The 18888-nt window shown below is 37.7% G+C and overlaps 1 protein-coding gene across 2 annotated transcripts in view; it reads right to left on the bottom strand.

Moving 5' to 3' along the window:
* KCNK2 (potassium two pore domain channel subfamily K member 2) overlaps positions 1–18888 on the bottom strand; it is a 124278-nt gene that overhangs the window by 18663 nt on the left and 86727 nt on the right. For both annotated transcript variants that reach the window (XM_057365134.1, XM_057365135.1), the window contains 2 exons: positions 8812–8972; positions 6215–6401 (listed from right to left, as the gene is read on the bottom strand). In XM_057365134.1, the coding sequence (XP_057221117.1) occupies positions 6215–6401; positions 8812–8972 (348 nt within the window). The remainder of the gene's footprint in view (positions 1–6214; positions 6402–8811; positions 8973–18888) is intronic.

Genomic DNA, 18888 nt, shown 5'->3' with positions numbered 1-18888 from the left:
AGCAAAGTTAATCACTGGGGCAGCGTTAGGACATACTCATGTTCAACCAAGTTTTCAATGCTGTCTGGCCAGGAGAGGGCTCCATCTAGCCATGCCCAAAGGAGTTCAGTGYTCCTAAAGTTAAAAGGACAAAAGGTATCCAAAGAAAAAAACTCTAGGATGTGGCTTCACAACTAAAACCTTTATTATCTGTTGAGTTTCTGAATTTCAAGGACTCCTTGGGTGATTTTGCAATTTAATCAAATCTCAGGGAGAGAGAGACATACATGAGGATGTTTGTCCTGAGATAACTGCTGTCTCCTGTGATGTTCAAACTGCCATARTGCAGTTACCTGGGAATGTCATTAAATAGGATTTCATAGGGAAATGTAATCACAACTCAACTGTACTGAATTTAAACTAAAAAAATTAATTAACTACCAAATTCACTTAAATGGGTATGAATGAATTTGGGTRTGAGTGTGCATAGTTAAATGTGCTTGTTCTGAACTATATGAGATAATCCAAGGATTTTATGGGCAACACCATAAAAAGCATATCAATGTGATACACCATCTTCTTCCTTTTGCAAAGAAAATTGGTTTATGCAGCCCTCTAGGAAGTAAAATGCTGAGAAGGCAGAAGATTAATTTTGTTGATTGGCAAAACCAATTTTATGGGCTGAGGGACAAAACTTTTCCCAGCCTTCTTTAACCTCTACCCAAAATAGGTTAAAACCACAATAAATAAGAAATCTATCAGTCTCACTCCGTAATCTGTTGCTGAGAGAAGCCACAGTTTATCACCAAGATATTTTGTGGTAAAGATTTCACCTAAAGTAGCTTGAAATCTATGAGAAATCAAAGAGTTTTCCCATCCATCTTCATCACAGGCTATTGTATTGTTGCTGCCACCACTCTAACATCTGCTAACTAATTTTTATTTGGGATTTTCAAACTATGTTTTGGAAAAAAAGTGATTCAATGGCCCAAACATATTCCTCACTGAGRTGGAAAAACTCTGTTTTAGTGAAGAAAGTCATTAGAGAATATTTCAGGGGTACTTTAGAACAGTTTCGGTCCCTCAGATAAAATATCAGGATTACAAATATATCTCTTTTGCTTTTTTACATAAAACAAATACCTTTAAACTAAATAATTTTCTTCACTGTTGCCTCTCCCCCATTCTTTCTACATCTAAYCATCTCAAAATAGAAACATGCAATTATTTCTGTGAAGTTGGTTGGCTTTGCATTTTTACTTCAAAAATAGAAGGAGAGAATAGAAAGTGCTGTCAACATTGAGTATCTTAATTCCATACCAGCAAAAATTTCTGGGTTATTCAAAAGCTGGCACTGCAAACAAGGAAACATCTAGGTGTTTTTTTGTTTTTTTTTATTTTTTTTTTTATCAGCAGTACAAATTACTCTGAATAGAAAAATATGACTTAATTCAATTTTAATTGCAGAATGACCATGTCCGCCATCCCTGTTGTGACTTGATGAACATGCTTAGTCCAGAAATGTCATTTTTCCCTCATTTGAGCCCTGCAGCTTGAAAGTAATTACCTCTGAGGACTGCAAAAGAAAGGGACAGAGAAAGACCAGCTTGTGTGGAGATGTGGGTGCGCAGAGGGTTCRGGACAAGGCAGTGTTGCACTGTCAGAGATGGAAGGTAAGTGGGCCATATGAGCCACTTGATGCCACTCAGTGAGAAATGGAAAGCTACTTCAGAACACAGAGCACAGATCTRAAACGCTCCTCACACGCTGTCCTACACTGACATCAGGCAAGACAGCGTTCTGACTGCAGCTGAAAGCGTGGGTCACACCAGAGAGCCCCTGCTGCAGACACGAGGGGGCAAAGAACACTTCCAAATGCCAAAAAAACACATGGAGCCTGTGGGAGAGCACACAGCTTTCCTCCAGGATGCTGGACACACCCCTGGCTCAGCAAGACAGATTTCTCTCTGCTGGTGCGTGGGATCGCACAGCAACAGCACATCAGCTGGGCTGCTATGGCCACCGGGTCAAGTGCCCCAGTCTGGTGACATTTAATGAGACTAAAACATCTCAGCTCTCTACAAACCAGGTCTCTGGCCACAAAACACAGTGCAGAGCCAATCTGTATTAGAGTGGCAACACATCACAGWCGACTCCATAATGAAACAGCAAAAAAGCAGTGAGTTAAAAATCAGAGMTTGAACATAACACAGCCCCCCACAAAAGTAATAAAAGAGTTGGAATACCTTCTTAAAATAAGACTTAGAAAATTCTGTGACTGGTTTCACTGGACCAGCTGAGACATGTATCATCATTTTGCTCCACTGTGAAACAGACTACTGATACACTCTTTTTTTTTTTTTTTTTTTTTTTTTTTCTTTTTTTTTTTTTTTTTTTTTTTTTTTTTTTTTTTTTTTTTTTTTTTTTTTTTTTTTTCCCTTTGCCTTCTACTTAATTCAGTCAAGTTTTGGACATGTCATCTAATTTAGATCTGAAACCTCCTAGATTAATGCCATTAATAATATTTGACTATACCTTCCAAACTGWGCTGCAAGTTAAAGGATTTATCTGTACATGTGAACAAAATATTGTCAAATATACACTTATTCATGTGTCTCAATGCTAACCTCACCACCCAATATCTTTCATTGTACTGAAATCATGACACATTTAACATGAGAAGRTTTCTTTTTCTCTTTCCCAAGATATTAATATGGCTGGGTTTTCTTCTGTCCTGTTAAAGTCAATGTTTTCTCTTGAAAACARGAAAAGGGATGTTTGGCCATGTTCTGGTATTCATAAGGCAGTGCAGACTGTAGTACAGCTTTTCTTCCTTTTTTTCTTTTTGTGAAAAGCTACAATAATCTTTCTTCAAATAAAAAAAGTTTCCCTCCATACAAAAACAAAACAAAACAAAAAAAAAACAACAACTCCAGAATTAGAAAAATCAAGTAATTTCTTAAGACAGAAAAGCAGTCCAGTTTTTGCGAATACAGTTCATATATTTTCTTGAACATGCATTACAGGGAGTCTTCATCTTTTCCTTCCTTGCATACACCAGGAGTGATCAGTCTTTTATGTTTGCCTTAAGGCTTCTCTTGCTGATGGAAAYCCCAGCTGAAATTTCCACAGGCTCCAAATAACAACTGACTCTGACTACCAAAGTGAATGTTTTGGCACCCTGGTGCCTGGGAATAGAGTACATGGTCTCCAGTACAAATAAGAACAGAGTTCTAAAAAAATTCTGGAGAACTAAAAGAATTTCTAATACAACAACCTGTACTATAGCCAATGATACATCRTGTTCCTGAATCCCAGGTTGTTCTGTTGGCTCCCTTTTGGCACAGCTATCAACGAACTCTCTGTCCTTTATCTTCTGAAAGTTCTTCAGAAGTTTTTTTTTTTCCCACTCTTACTTGCAGTGGCACAAGAAAGCAGCAAATTTCATAACAGTGAAAAAATGACAGGTGTTGTAAGTGTTTCCCTACATGACAACACATATCTTAACACAACCATGGGTTTTGTATGTAGGGCTTGTAAACTTACAGGGTTTTTTTTTCTCTGAGATGACAGTCCCCAGAAAAAAAAAAGACTTGAAAGTTTTCAAACAGACCRGAACTTGGGGGTGTTGAGGGAACTTTATGGCCCAAAACTGACCCATGCTTGTGGATTATCACATGGGTCTCCAGAGGGCTAAAAGAATTACCAATTTGAATTCTATTGCTAAAAGTACACTTTAAGAAAATTGCAAATCAGAGTACCACTGCCCACCATTATGCTTTAGATTTCACTATAATGCTAAATGGAAGAAGGCAATTTTCACTGTAAATATTATTTAAGGGGAAAAATCTCAGAAAAATGAATAAATTAATGCCAGTGTGAGGGGTTTTTAAAAATGCATTGCATCTAAGCACTAAGCAACATTCTGTCTGCTGCTTTTTGCCTCGCCATGGCATATCAGAAACAAGACCAGCATGATCTAGAACTCCAATATTCTGTCATGCCCAACTCTTTTACTGCCTTATATAACATTGCATGCCTTAACTCTTCATGTTTGTCCCATTTGTGACACTCAGATTTCCTAAACTTCAAGGAGAATTCTCCAGACAGCCTGCCACAAAAGTATCAAAAGTGGCCCTGAGTGTCTGCTCAGTAGTTATGACTTACCTAAAAGAAAAAMAAGCAAACCAAAAAATCATGAAGAAAATTATTTTTTTTTAAGGTGCAAAAACSTCTGCACACTTCCTCAAAATTAATAGGGAAGCCTGGCTCTGAGGACAAATTCTATCAGCTCCATTGAGAACTTGCAATGCCAGTTTTCTTCAAATAGTTCTGTACCTACATAAACACTAATGGCTGTAAACTTCCACAATGCAAAGCATAGTCAATGAATACCTTATCTATTTTTCAGAATTTTTATTCAACCAGCCAATTATGTACTGCAAAGAAAACAAATGGACATTTTTGAGAAATCCTTTAAGTCACCCGCCAGAACCACAGTATTTTAGATCATCCACAGGTGATAATATTATCAACTTCATCTGTTACAAGACATAGTCCTGGGGGAATTTTAATGTCCCAGTTCTGATGGAGACAGCCATCTCACTCTGTTCTCTTGAGCATTGTCTCTGCAAGTACAAATCCCATTCCCACATACTCAAACTTCAAGTCAATAACATATTGCACTTAAAATACAAGCCTTATGCACGTTACTCAAAGAAACTAGAAAACATTTCTGATGCTTTGAAATAATGGATTTACAGCAGGATTTTAAATTAAATAAAGAACCTCTATCAAGTGAACCATAAAAGGCCATCAGCTATAGAACAATATAATTCAAGGACATTCTGCAGCAAGAGAAAGTATTTCCTGGTAAAATTAAAAAGCAGATGATGTAGGAAAAAAATTATGGTATCAAATGGTCTACAAATAGAAAAGTCTATGAAAATTTATAATGGGAATAATGATGAATGTACTCAGTGTTCTAGTTAGAGCCAAGTGGGCCATTTCACATAATGCTTTACAGTAAATATAACCAGGCCTTTATACACTGTCATTTTTATTCCCTGTCGTACACGTACCCTTCAGGAACGAAAGTCTAAAACACCCAGACTCTTGACTTRGAAACAGCATAAATTTTTTATTTCGCGCTAGTTAGTGTCTGACCAGAATCCCAAATTCTGAAGACAAAATGAAAATAAGCAAAAGAATATGGGAAAGAAAAGGGAAAGGCAGAAGTCAAGACACAYAGAAAGACATTTGGAAACATCATAAATAACTATGTAAAAACAAACTTGATTTGCTATTTTACAGCTCAGTTCTATAATTTACAAGAATCTTTGGCAGCTTTCAGGCAACCTTAATTTTCAGACTACTTGCATAGCTTAGTATCTTCAGCAACAACTAAATTTACCCCCATTTTACCCAAATCTTTTACAAATATGTCACACAGTTATGATATTTTAGAGGTCTTTGTTGGACCTCACAAGCCTGAAAAATTTTGGCCAGTGACAAGACCAATCCCATTACTGCCTTCAAGACAAAAACACCTCTAATGCCTTTTCAAGAAAAAGGCTGACACAGAGAACTGGCCCAAGCTTTTTTTAGCTCAGTATGTCAAAGTTATTTGCAACCAATTCAGCTTAATAGAACCATAAAAGTTGGACACATTGTCTACAGGTAGTGCTAAAACTTTTCCYGACGTTACAAAAAACACATGGGCAAACTGCACTGAGTAACAAAGAATCACAGAAGAAGGATCCAGCAGACATACAGACATTTCAATGGCAGAAAGAGAGCTCTGGAACATTTTGAAAGGTAAGGGATGCATGCAAAACTTGTTATATAACTTCACAGGGTGAGGCTTTTAAAAGAGCTCCAGCTGAAAAGAAATATTCAGATTAAAATGCTCTGTTAGTGCTTGCACTTCACAACCTGTAAGAAAAATAAAACAAAATCCCTACCTAAATGATACTTTACTTAATTTTTAATAGTCTAGGAAGATAAAAAACAGTAAGCAGACATGCACCATGGGTTTACTGTCCCTCCTCCTATCTCTACACTGTCACATCAACCAAAACGAGGACAAGCGCCAACACATGAATGACGAAGGATAAAACTGGGAGAGAGGCACCACAAGAGAGACRTATGCGTCCCAGAAATAAGAAAAAAAAAAGCAAAATAAACATCACTGTGCAAAATATTGTAAGATAAAGAGTTATTTAAAAAAWTTTACCTGCAACATAGTCACCGAATCCAATGGTAGTTAAAGTGATAACCACAAAGTAAATTGCATCTAGTGTGTTCCAGCCTTCTATGTGCTTGAATATAACTGCAGGAAGAGCAACAAACAGCACGCAGCCAAACAGTATGAATATTATTGTTGAAATGATGCGAATCTTTGTCTGACTCACATTCCATTTCTGGAAAGGGAAGGGGAAAGAGAAGAAACCCATTGTTAATAAAACTGCACCAGTGAACACAAGCACCCATCACCCCTGGTGTGCACTACATAGCTCTAGAGCACAGTGCATTACAATTCCCAAACAAACAGGAAAGTTCAAGCAGAATTTTATCCTGAAAGGGTTTCCAAGCAAACATGACTATTCTAGGAAACATTTGGCAGCAGTAAATGCAGGGCAGGGCTGGACTCTTCATGGGGATGTYCTGGGTGAGTAGCATGTATAGCATTCTAACAGCTGATGATAGAAGTTTTGAGGGGAGTCCAGATATTCAAGTGAGTTGCAAGTTGTGCAGGCACGTGCGATTTCTCTAATTTTGGAAAAATAACCAGATAAATAAGGTGAATTTTAACCACACAGTTTCTGTAATAAAATAATCAGCTAAATAAAATCCTACACAACAGGGYTGGGAGGGATGAAAGAGATCACCTTTTTCCAGACCTTCCCAAAGACAACCCCACCGAAGCCACTGCAAGCACATTACTGGCCAGGCTACATGTGATCACGCTCTTGTGATCTGGGAGTTTTCCTAATGCTTAACCTACATCTCTAGTCCTTCATTTTAAGTGTACTATTTATGGTCTTATCCAAGACAAATAAAGAAATTGCTRATTTTCTCCTTCCAGCAAACTTTCACAGGTGTTTTTGAGTCACATGTTCTTTAAACCAAATATATTAATTTCCTTTTCTTCCCCMTTCCTATYTTTCTTGCTATCCMTTGGCACCAGCAAAYTAGCCCATGTTTCACTAAGTGYTGTACTCAAAACTAGACATGAATAAATAGCACAAAACAGAATGGAAGGATCCTTTCTTATGCTTTGCCTATTTACAGTTTTACCTGTGATGAATGCATTCCCATAACACTGGGACCTTGACCCATGTTAGCACGTTAACATCAAGAGCTCATAGAACATTTCTATAAAATTGTACCTAGACAGCTGTTTCCTGACATGTAGTTGCATATTTTATTATTTCTTCATATATTAATTTGAATTTGTCCTGCCTGAATTCAATCCTATCTAGTCAGACTGTTTTTCAAAAATTTTAACATCATTTTGTTCCTCCAACTTTTAGTTGTCTCCCCAGCTTGACACCATCTGCAGATTTAATGAGCCACATCATTTAGCTGTTGTGTATGCTAATAACATTTTTTTTCTAAACTGTACTAAAGCTAGAACAGACCCTTGCAAAGTCCCATTTTACATGCCCAGCCAATTTGACATTTTTCATCCATGTAATCCATGTTGGTTCAACCTAAAAGGAGGGATTGTACAAGAAAATTTCACAGAAATCAACTGAAAATAAAATTATGTTGTTCACAATGGATGTTTTCTTTAACTTTCAGTGGAAACTGTGTTTACAGTCAGTATGACCAAGGTCAAGCTTTTGTAACCTAAATTAGAGTAACAGATTGTGTTGTGGCAACATAAAATTCCCTGCTCTGATCTATCAGCATCTCCCARTTCTTTAGGCAAACTAATAAACAGAATTCAGGAGTGTTCCAGACTGCRAAATGTAGATCATTGTTTTCACTCAGATATTGTCAAAAGAGGGGAAGACACTGCTTTTGACATTGGGGCATTCTTGTTGTATGGATACATCCATTATTAAAAAGGAAAACCATTATTCCTATGAGCAAAAAAGAGACACAAATTGATCTCAGATGATCATTTTAAGAAGAAAAAAATCAATTGCGAAAACACAGAAATTATAAAATGTTCTTATGGAATGTCCTTGCCTTTTGTTGACAAATCTCAATTGAAATCTCTGTTATTCACCAGTATCTTGTCTGGACATGAACCAATGTTTCAAAGCCAAAAATGCCTTTTCTAAAAAAGATTTCAGGCTYATGTTTGCCTCTTGCATAAGACTACTCAGCACAGGCCCCCTTTGCTTTGCATCAAAAATAAAGTCATGTTAGACCCTTTCCATACAGAAAATGTATCCTGCTTGCAAGGGTACAGCTTGATGTGGAAAATCAGTCCTAATACTTCCAGTACTGATGTGAACAGCCACAAAGTTGGTTATTAAGCATTCACTGCTTCAGAAAACTCAGGGAATACGTTTCTTACCACAATCTATATAACCTTTCAGGATGAGCATCACAGAAAACTTACGAGTAACAAGGGCAGAACAAAAATAAAATTCTTTGGATCTCATTCCTCTTCCCAACCATAATCAGTTTAGGGGATGTGTCTTCACCCAATTCTCGGAGATATTCAGCAGCAAGTTCAGACTGTGCCAAGTCCTTCCTACCTTTTCCTGTTCATCTGATTGCAACAATGAGCTGTAGCTTTCCAGGCTTTTCATTTCCCTCGTGAAATTCAGAACAAGCAGCAAAACAACCAGACGAGGCARTCAGCATACTCACAACAAAGGTATCTTCTACTTTGGCAATTCCTTTTCCAAAGATTGTCCCAAGTTGATCTCCAACACCAGCCAAGAGAAAACCAAACAGAGGAATTCCCAGTAAGGCATAGATGATACAGAATATCTTTCCACCTTGTGTGCGTGGGGAGATGTTTCCAAAGCCTAAATTACAAACAACTTGAGATGTTTAAGAGGTTACACGTATTACATTACACGTTCTAAAAGAACTGCAGRAACAGAACAGTTAAAAACAGGCTAACCAGGTTAAGCATGTGACACAGCAAACATGGTGAGAAATTCAATGGAAATGTAGGTCATACAATCCTCTCTGAGCTATTCTCTCGTCATCTGCTCCATGGAGTTAATAGCAATGGGTTGATCTATGCCTTAKACTCTGAACCCGCTGGGCCCTGTCCCTGGGTTTGTAAGAGGCTGCAACACCTGTAAACAACACACAAATTTCCTTCAGATGGCCCAAATTTCAAAGTGAAGCAGCCTAAMAAAACCCCAAACCACTTGGATGAACAAAACAGGGATTTCTACCATAAATGGGACTGCCTAGATTCTTCATTATTGAAAGCTTTGGTTCCTTCAAACAAAGCTTAGAGAAACAGTTCATGGCTCTGTCYTTTTGAAAGTGGGAATAATTTTGTCTTCAGAGGCTTGTGTAAAAGAGCAGCCCAAATTCCTCTGATGGCTCAATTGCTGCTGGTCCACTTAGAACAGAGAAGGTGAAATACAAACAGCACAGGTCCCATCACCYGTGCAGTGCCCTCAAATGCATCTCCCAGGATGAGTATTTAATGATTTGGACAAGGTGACATAGGCAGAACCCTAGAGACAAGTTTTGTGAGCTTAAGCCCTGAGTTTTATTTCAAAAGTTTTTTAYTCCAAAGAATCACTCGTGTTTTAAGGGAGCAATAGCAGTAACACCCCAGAATTTCTGACATTCTTGCARTTTTTAGCAGAACAACATGCCCTTCAAAGGAGGCAAGCAGGATTGTCAGAAAAAGGGTTATCTTTAGAAATTAGAAAAAAAGCTCCTTTTTTAACAATCCCTTTTTTTAATAAAAATAACTTGTAAATAAAAAGCGAAGTGTTTCTGCACGTAATTGAGAGATCTGTCCTAGTGCCTTAAATTTTTCATAAGAAATACATTATATACACAYAAATCCCTCAAAGAAAATCCAGTTTTCCTGTGAACACTCTGACAGACAAATTTTATTTTTAAAGCAGCTTAATATTTTTTCACAATGTGACTAAGTTCCTACAATATAGAGCACATTTAATGAATGTCTTAGCTATTTATCAGAATTAGTATTTAAATATTCTGAGCACATTGATTTAAGATAGATTTTCTTTATGAAACCCATTATGTTGATTTTTGGTTCTGCTCTCATGTAAGTAAGGTTCACCAAAGCTCCATTACCAAAACTATTTTCTCCTTTCAGTACACACAAAACAAAGCTGTCCCTCCCAACTTTGAACAGGTTGCTCAGAGAAGTGGTGAATGCCCCATTCCTGGAAGTGCTCAAAACCAGATTGGATGGGGCTTTGAGCGACCTGGTCGAGTGGAAGTTGCCCCTGTTCATGGAAGGGAGGTAGGAACTGGATGATCTTTCCATTCCCTTCSAACSCAGGCCATTCTATGATTCATTAAAAATAAATCACACTGAGAATATATTTTACTTTTAGATAATTTGCTGTAGTATCAGTTTTCAAATGGTAAATATGTAAACAACAAATGCAGTGTTGACAGAGTTCAGCTAAAGAAAAGAAAAGAAAGCTGATAAATTTTTCCTCAAATCTTGACTAATAAACCTTGTCAAACTAAATAAAAGGAACAAAAATCACAGGAAATATCAATTACAGGTTGCAGAGTCCTACAACTTTGTAAATGTTCCCTGCATTAATATAATGAAAAAATTCTGGCTCAGAAAACTGGAAAAAAGTCACGGCAACTTCAGACCAACCTAGTGTGCTTCCCTAAACTAGTCAAGGCTAAAATTACAATTCAGGAAATCTCAGCTCCACTGAGTTCACTCTGCCCTTTCATGCACCAAGGAGCAAAGACTCAAGTTTTTAAATAAAATTAGCTCATCACCAGTCAAAATAGGGACAAACAGATCCAAGCTACTCTGTTTTCATAAACATGCCTGTTTATGCATCAACAGAAGCTTGAATTGTTTCAGGTTATAATTCCTGGGAGGTCTTAATGCAATTCAGAATCAGGAGTCTGGATACACCAGATTTAGAAAACTCATGCTAGGGGATTTGGCAGTCACTTTTTATTTACTTCTCTACAAAAGTGATGTCTTGCAATGGTGACAAAACACCAGCCCAGTGGAGCACATGCCAAGCAGGCAGTTTTGCTTGGCTGGCCCCAGGAAACAGGCAGCATTCTGTGAGCATCCCACAGCTCCTACAGAGGCTGCTGCTCTGCAGAGGGCTCCTCATCTGCTGCTAATTGGGATGGGGACACTGAGTTCACACTCAGCTTTGGGTGTTCTCCCTAAATCAGACTTATGTCTCCCTTGAAGGAAGGATGGTACTTCACTTTTACACTCAAATTCTTGGTTTTCATCCTAAAAAACCATCAAATGCTCTTCTTCCATAAACAACAGAAAAGTTATTGTATGATTAATTGCATGATTGAATCTCCCTCATAACTGGATAAAATAATACTACAACAGGTAGCAGTTTGTTTCTGTCCAGATGCTCACTGAACATAATAGAAACCAAGGGTAGGATCCATACTTTAGTGACCTGATCTACCAAGGGGTTTCCATCACACATTAATCACATTTCCTACTGTGTCATGTTTTATAACAGTCTGCTGCTGTACACCACAGCCTACTTTGTGAGTTACACAAGTTGTCCTTAAATCCTACTCTCAGCTTCTCCAGTGAAAACCTAATCCATTATTTATACAACGGGAGAGGAAACGTATTTATATTTCATATGGTTGATGTAATTCCCAAGAGGTTTGTGTCAGAAAAGTATTATTTCTTTCTTTAAATAATTATAATAAAAGCAAAAATGAAAAWTTCTGTTGCTAGGCAAAAAACCAAGGAAACCTTAATTTTGGGCACTGTGCTGGGGGAGGAGAACACGGTCACCAGAATGCCAGTGCGTATCCCTGCATACCACAGAGCTCTCCTCCTGTGAAGGGCAGRAATGTCTGGCCCCACTGCAGTAGATCCCTGGCATGTTTTCACTTCCAAGCTCCCCTTTCCACTCAAGAGGCAGCATAAAGCCTGGCCAGGCTGCCTTGCTCACAGAGAAACCTCAGGGAATCAGCCACATCACAGCACGGTCTGCTGCCTTTTCTCTGCCTCAGGAGCTGCCTCTGCCTGCATGGGATGGGATGGGAACAGGACATGCACACTGCAACTGCACAGGCAGCCTCCGTACCTTGCTCATTCCTCACACCTTCAGTCTTGTGCAGCTCATCCCTCCCTCTGTTTCTGCTGAGGGGAATGAAGTTCCTTGAACTGGTTCATTTCCCACTTCAACCAATGCTTGGGTTTGATTGTGAAAATTAACAAATTGCTTGATTTAAACTTATAAGTTTATTATAAAGCTTCCCTCAAAGCTTTTAACCACTGCTATCTACCATGAGCAACACAGAGTACAAAATTTAACTGGCCAAATGGGATCAGTTTCACCCAGAATACTGGCAGTATCTGTTCAGACTGTCCTTCCCCACTTTCATAACCAGAAGGATAATTTGCCTCCTAATTTCACCAAATCCCTTTCATGTCCTGCTGAATTCTTAGTGTGACTTTAATGGACAAAGGACTTGTCTCTGACAAGCAGCTGTGGACAAGAAAAGCATTTTAGAAGGAGCTTCCATTAACCCCTGAGTGAATTAAGAACAAAAGGCCATTGTAAGTAGACTGCAATTAATTGCCCCACTCAACAAAATAACATATTCCATGGTTTCAACTCCAAACTCCTAGGAGCYTCTGAAATTCAAATTAGATTCAAAGGGAATCTGAATCCCTTTGGAGAGCAATAAAGGTGGAAACAGGGAGACATGCTAGATAAAAAGGGGGGGGAAAAAATCACCAACCTAAATGAGACTTTATAGGATTATTTACTTTCATGTTGTCTTTTTGGATACATTTCTGTGAGACTGAAAGCATCTGTAGCTTTCCCATGAGAAGCCGATCCACTATTAAGTGTATATTAGTAACTTTAATAACTATAAATATATTACTGCTTTTGAGCAAAACAGTGTTTGAAGTTTCAAATTCTAGTTGAGTCTTCCCCCAATGACAAACAACAGATTATATTGCAAGTATGGAAAAGCTTGAAATTCTATAAATTCTCATCAAATTGACATGACACTTTTATYCAGATGATGAGTGTCCTTGTATTCAAACCTTTATAAAAAGGAAGACTGAAAACTAATTTATTTGTTTTTCTTTTTTAACTAGAGAAGGTGATCTCTTTGCTTTCTAGTTAGCCAATATCTTCAGAAAAATCTTKTAGATACACATTTTCAAAGTGGAGTTACAAATACAGAGACTCCAAAASAGCATGTTTTTCACATAAAATTCCTAGACAAAGCAGAGCATCTACTAAAACTATCTAGCTGCAATTAAGTGAGAGATTATAGGTGCTTTTGAGAATTCTAAGACTAGATTTTACTTGCTAAATTGACTGGAAGAGATTGATTCTTTTTTTTCAAATAGTTCAAGTGGGATTGAAAGTWCTGGGGAAGTTTTGAAACATTTTCTTTCTATACAAGGAAATGTAATTTCGAATACAAGTAAATGCTTTCTCTGTATTTTTTGCAAACCTCAGGTTACAGAATGCATCATCCGTGAGATAGAAAAAAGAAAAAAAGTGAAATTTTTCTCAAATTAATGCCATATATTTTGAGGAATGAGAAACTACTCTCAGCATTGGGTTTGGATATGCCGTCCATTGATGGAACTGCTCAATACTGAAGGGTAAATGTGGTGAACAGGCACACTCTTAATTATACAAAAATGGATTACAGAAAGTTGAAACTGAGATTTCATAGAGTCAGAGAAAAGGCAGAGCTMCTGGCTGCTGAATCCCAGGAGGCTGGAGCCAGGGGGAGCAGCTGCCATGGCCTTGGCCTGAGCCACCAAACTCTGTGTCACTGACAGCGGTGTAGCCGTGGGTTCACATCCGCCCTGACCACCCAGCTCAATTACAGCCATTACCCTTTCCAAAGGGCACACGTGTGCTCTGATGCTGAATGTCAAATGGATTTTAAGAGATCAAAAGATGCTTTTTCCAGGTCCTGGGGAGCTATCTGACAAAATCTTTATGAAAGGCACCTCATTGAATTTCTAGAAGATAAAATGCTTTTTTCCCTTTGGATCACCACTTGGGCTCAGGAGATTAGCATTAAATGCATCCCCGCCCAACAGTGCCAAAGCAGAGATATGCACTTAATCACAGATGAATAAGATATCCCTTTTAGCATAAATAATGGCCTAGACATAATCATTAAACAAAAAGGCAATGTTTGTACCCATACTGACTGTGTGGAAATTGCTGCATATGCTGCAGAAACAGTAAAACTTACATGTTTGTGTTCGCTGTGTGGAAAAAAAAATCCACATTTTAACACTCATCTCTTTTACTTTCCTTTTCTTAATTCAGTCCTACAATCCCAATTTGACATGCTTCTGTATGTCTGTGTCATATATTTGCATATTTACAAACAAATTTACATTGCAAAGAAGCTAGAAAATTCCTATAGCCTTTTACAGGCAGGTAACTGAGGCACAGAGGAAGGAATGTCCAAAATTCTCTATATCATTTAGGTCTATAACTCGCACCGAATCTGTGGCTGAGGACTGTGCATTACATTGACCCTTATCTGGTGAATGTTTGTCATCTGAACCCCTCAAAGACCCTCAGTCAGACTTTCAAAACTGTAGAGATAGATGTTGCCAATATTTACAAAATCTTTGCACTCCATCCTGTCAGCGCCAGCACACGTGCACACACRTACATTCCTGGACATAAAACAAGARAACTGGAAGGTTGAATAAGCACGARGATTACTTCAAAATCTAAATCTCCAAATGAATTGCATACCAACACTTTTGCTTCAAAAGTATGTTTCTGTGCTATATATACACATTAATTCTTTCACCCATGCACATACTGTGTGTCACAGCCCTCGCTCACAAGCTGTTGRCGGTGGATCCCATCATGAGTATGCAGATATTCCTCCTTCAAGTTAATTCATCAATGGCATGTACAGAAAATTATTTAACTTTTAAATTTAAGAAATTCCCGCATGAATCCTGCTGATGGGACAGCCCTGTGCAGTGACAGAGGTGAAGCTCTCTCTGTTTTAGAGATCTAAAGAGATCTAGATCAAGATCTCTTTAGAGATCTAGTTTATTGGTCTGCTACGAAACTGAAAATCTCTGCTCTACGGAAGTCTAGCATAATTTCTTCATAGAATTGTTTAGGGTAGGAAAACCTTTAAAGACCGAGTCCAAAAATTAACCTAACACTGCCAAGACCACCATTAAACCGTGTCCCCAGGTGCCCTATCTACCCATCATTTTTATGCCTCCAGGGTTGGTGACTCAACCACTTCACCCACCCACTCCAACTTCTAGAAGCCAATTCTCATCATTTTAGTCAGTGATTTGGGARCCATGTTGTCACAAATTACTGCTGTTTATTGAGTGTTTGGTATTTTCTGGATTCCAAACTACAGGATTGTGATTTTTAGCACTAGCCCATAATTCTGCGTCATAAAACCTCAAATAAATTATTTAGAAGGTTATGGCGTTCTGTCTCAAGCTTGAAAAAAAGACATTACCAAACTTCTCYTATAGCTAGGAATAATAACAGGAAAGCCTAGACTGACGTTAATAAAGTGTGCRATATTCACGAACTGACAAGACAGAGGTTGATCTCCTTTCAGTGGTTTCTTTTCATCTGTGTTCCGTGGGAGCACTAATCAAATCAATAAAACTTCTTGTAAAAGAACAGGCTATAAATATTCATAGAAAGTAAGTTTCCTTCAAGTCAAAGTGCAGTGCTGGAGAGGTGAAGGAGTGTTCCAAGAARGGTCTCTGTGTGGATGTGGCAGTATTCAATAGCTCACATTGAGTTGCTAAGGYAATTTCTAAAGGAATTGGGTAATGATTGTTAAAATACTCTTAGAAGCTTAAACATCAACTCAGATGGCTCTGCCTCCCAGTACAGATTCTGTATTTCATTCAACTGTCGCTTCGCCCAGTAAAGAATATCTACAGCTCATTGGTAGTAGAACTTCTGTGCATTTTTCAATTTCCTTTTTTTGTTGTTGTTATTGCTTGCATTTTTTTTACCTCTAGTTCTTATTCTAGCAAAACTGAATCAGCTCCAAAACCCAAAACCTCCCACTTGCTTATTTCCTCCAAGTGAGATTGCTTCATGGGAACAAGATGCCAGGCTAACACAGCTAGCAAAGACATGATGTACTTTAAAGTCAAAAGTTAAWACTCCACCATTTCATGAAACTTTTACTAGCCATATATTCTTATCAAGTGTAAACACACATCAAATGTGACAAAGCAACACTCATTTTGCAAAAAAAAAAAAAAATTCATTAGCAATATATCAATGTATAGATAAAATACATTCTTCCAGGTGACCCACAGAAAAACAAAAATGGTGAACTTTAGATATACTGACAAAAACAACCTGATGCCACAATTTTAATAGAAATGTGAAATAACTTTTTTCTAGCGTTCGGTGGCTTTCTTCAAATACCTGCCCTTTTGTTCTKTTCCCTAGAAGTTACTGAAGAAATGGGTTTGCATTATTGTTTACAAATAAATCAATTCTCAGTGCCAGGTAAAACAAGCTTTTGCTGGCSTCTCCATCCTAGGGGTAAAGCAATCCCTGTGCTTTCCTGCAGAGTGGAAAACTACCCTACCTGTACACACTGCTGTCTTCACTACAAAAAAATAAATCATGGCAAAATTGCTTGCAAATTTAAGCTATGGCAGACYGAAGCAAACACACCTTGGTGTCAGTGAAATCACAGATTTAAAACAAGAACTAAAAGTCCCACAATCCTGCACTCAGCAGGCTTGGACCTTAGATAACGATAAACCAATAGAAGTGGTCAAATYGAGCACAGGCACCCTGACCTGTTAGGTAAGCTACAATTTTCCTTCTGGTTTTAAACTTCTCTTTACACACCATTTCACTTCAAGAGGCCTTTCACCAGGTCAGTGTTCAAAAATTCAATTATTTTGCCTCATCATTTTCTTATTCCTGTATCTACTCTTGCTCATAAGCTACAAATAGAGAGCCCATGTATCCAGAGAAATCCTGGCAARGAGAGCAGACCAGGTAAAATGGGCAGCCAACAAGGAGACTGGCAGGAAGGAGAAACTCCTCATTTGCATATATTTAAATATAGACTTCCATAATCTTTGTAAGAAAAATAGGAAGAAGAAAGGGAATATATTTCTTGAAGAGAAAATATATACACACACATAATTTTGAACATAATGTCAAATAGCTGAGTATTTTATTACTAATAAAAATGCTTCTCTATGCAGTCCTACTAGTCCTATRTTAAAAAACAAAAAAAGTTTAAGGTTAAAAGAGAAGGAACACTACCAAATTTCTAAAACAATATGCTCTGAGAATTTTTATTCATAGTATTGTTTTCTTTAAGAAGAAAATTAACTTTTTGCCATGAGGCTCATCAAGTGCATGAAAGTGTGAAGTAGTTTCCTATTTCTTGTTATTCTCTTTTTCCCCACCAGTAATCTTTGGAATTAATACTAACACAGAAGCTTACAAACAGAAAAAAATGAACCACCATGGATAAATAACTTCCACTGAATTCCTCCTCGACTTCTAACTACTTATGTGTTACATGCCTGATTCAGCAAAGCAAACTTTAAAAATGTTTAAATTTATCTCTATTCAGGTAACATTTGAATAACTGTAAGCATGCTCATTCTTTCAGCAYATACATTTGCAAATATGAACAAGCATACACTTTGTCAAATGAAATTCTTAGCAGACCTTCAACTGATTTTTYAACACTGTCATGATGGAAATCACACTGTCACCAGCTCTTTAATTTCATAGAATTCCACATCACGTAACAAAAGATTTTTGATCAAATGTCATTATCCAAGCAATTCAAGAATGTGCAATTACAAGAYTGCAGAAATATTCCAAGGAACAAGACTTAATTTTTGCTTCCACAGTTTTCCGTTTTTAGTGACTTTAAACTATACAGGTGTGTGGGTTTTTCCTCTGCAGAGAGGGTGCCTCAGAAGGCAGAGGAAGATGTGGCTCTCCAGGATCCTACCAATGCCTTTTTCATTGAGAGAAGGGTCTTACCATGCCTGTTCCATGTCTGCATCCAAGCCACTTAGTGAGCTATCACTCTAGAGATTCTCACTTCATTCTTTGGCAAAGAGAGCAGTCTAAAGATAGGSATCTACAGGAAAGAAGTTTCTCATAAAAGTTTTTGATTCTAAACAGAAGTTCCTAACAGAACTGGAATTGAACATAAAATTATCTCTGTGCATGCTGTAAAGCCATTAAAARTATCATTGCCAGGCAGTGCAAAATAAATTTTAAATTTTGTGGGTTTGGTACACTGAAGTATTGTGTTTATATTCCCAGGTTGCTTTTGAAAAAAACCAGTGTGATTTACAGCAGACAGGAATTTCAGCACGTAGCAAAATTGTGAACAATTATTTTCTTCACACCTTTTTTTGAGTACATAGGCCAGGATTTTTCTTTTACAAAGCTGGAGGAATTTTTTAGAAGATTCTCTTATCACCTCACCTGCACATATGAAAGTAATTCAAACTGGGACAGAATGCTTCATGAGACAGAGAATAAGGCTTTCAGCTAAAGCTCTTGTGTTTACATAATCTTGTTTTTCAGTTCACAGGGGGAAAGAAACACTAAAACAAAAATATATATAAATTAGCTACATGTGAAGATACTTCTCAAGAATTATTTCACTTCTTTCTTTACACCCCAAAGCCCTGAGATGGAATGCAAATAGCTGATCTAGTGTACACTGAGCCATCTGCCTCTA

The sequence above is a fragment of the Malurus melanocephalus genome, unplaced genomic scaffold (genome assembly GCF_030028575.1).
Source record: "Malurus melanocephalus ecotype Western Australia unplaced genomic scaffold, MMel_1.1 scaffold_48, whole genome shotgun sequence".
Classification (NCBI taxonomy): domain Eukaryota; kingdom Metazoa; phylum Chordata; class Aves; order Passeriformes; family Maluridae; genus Malurus; species Malurus melanocephalus.
This window is presented reverse-complemented; position numbering and strand designations above follow the sequence as displayed.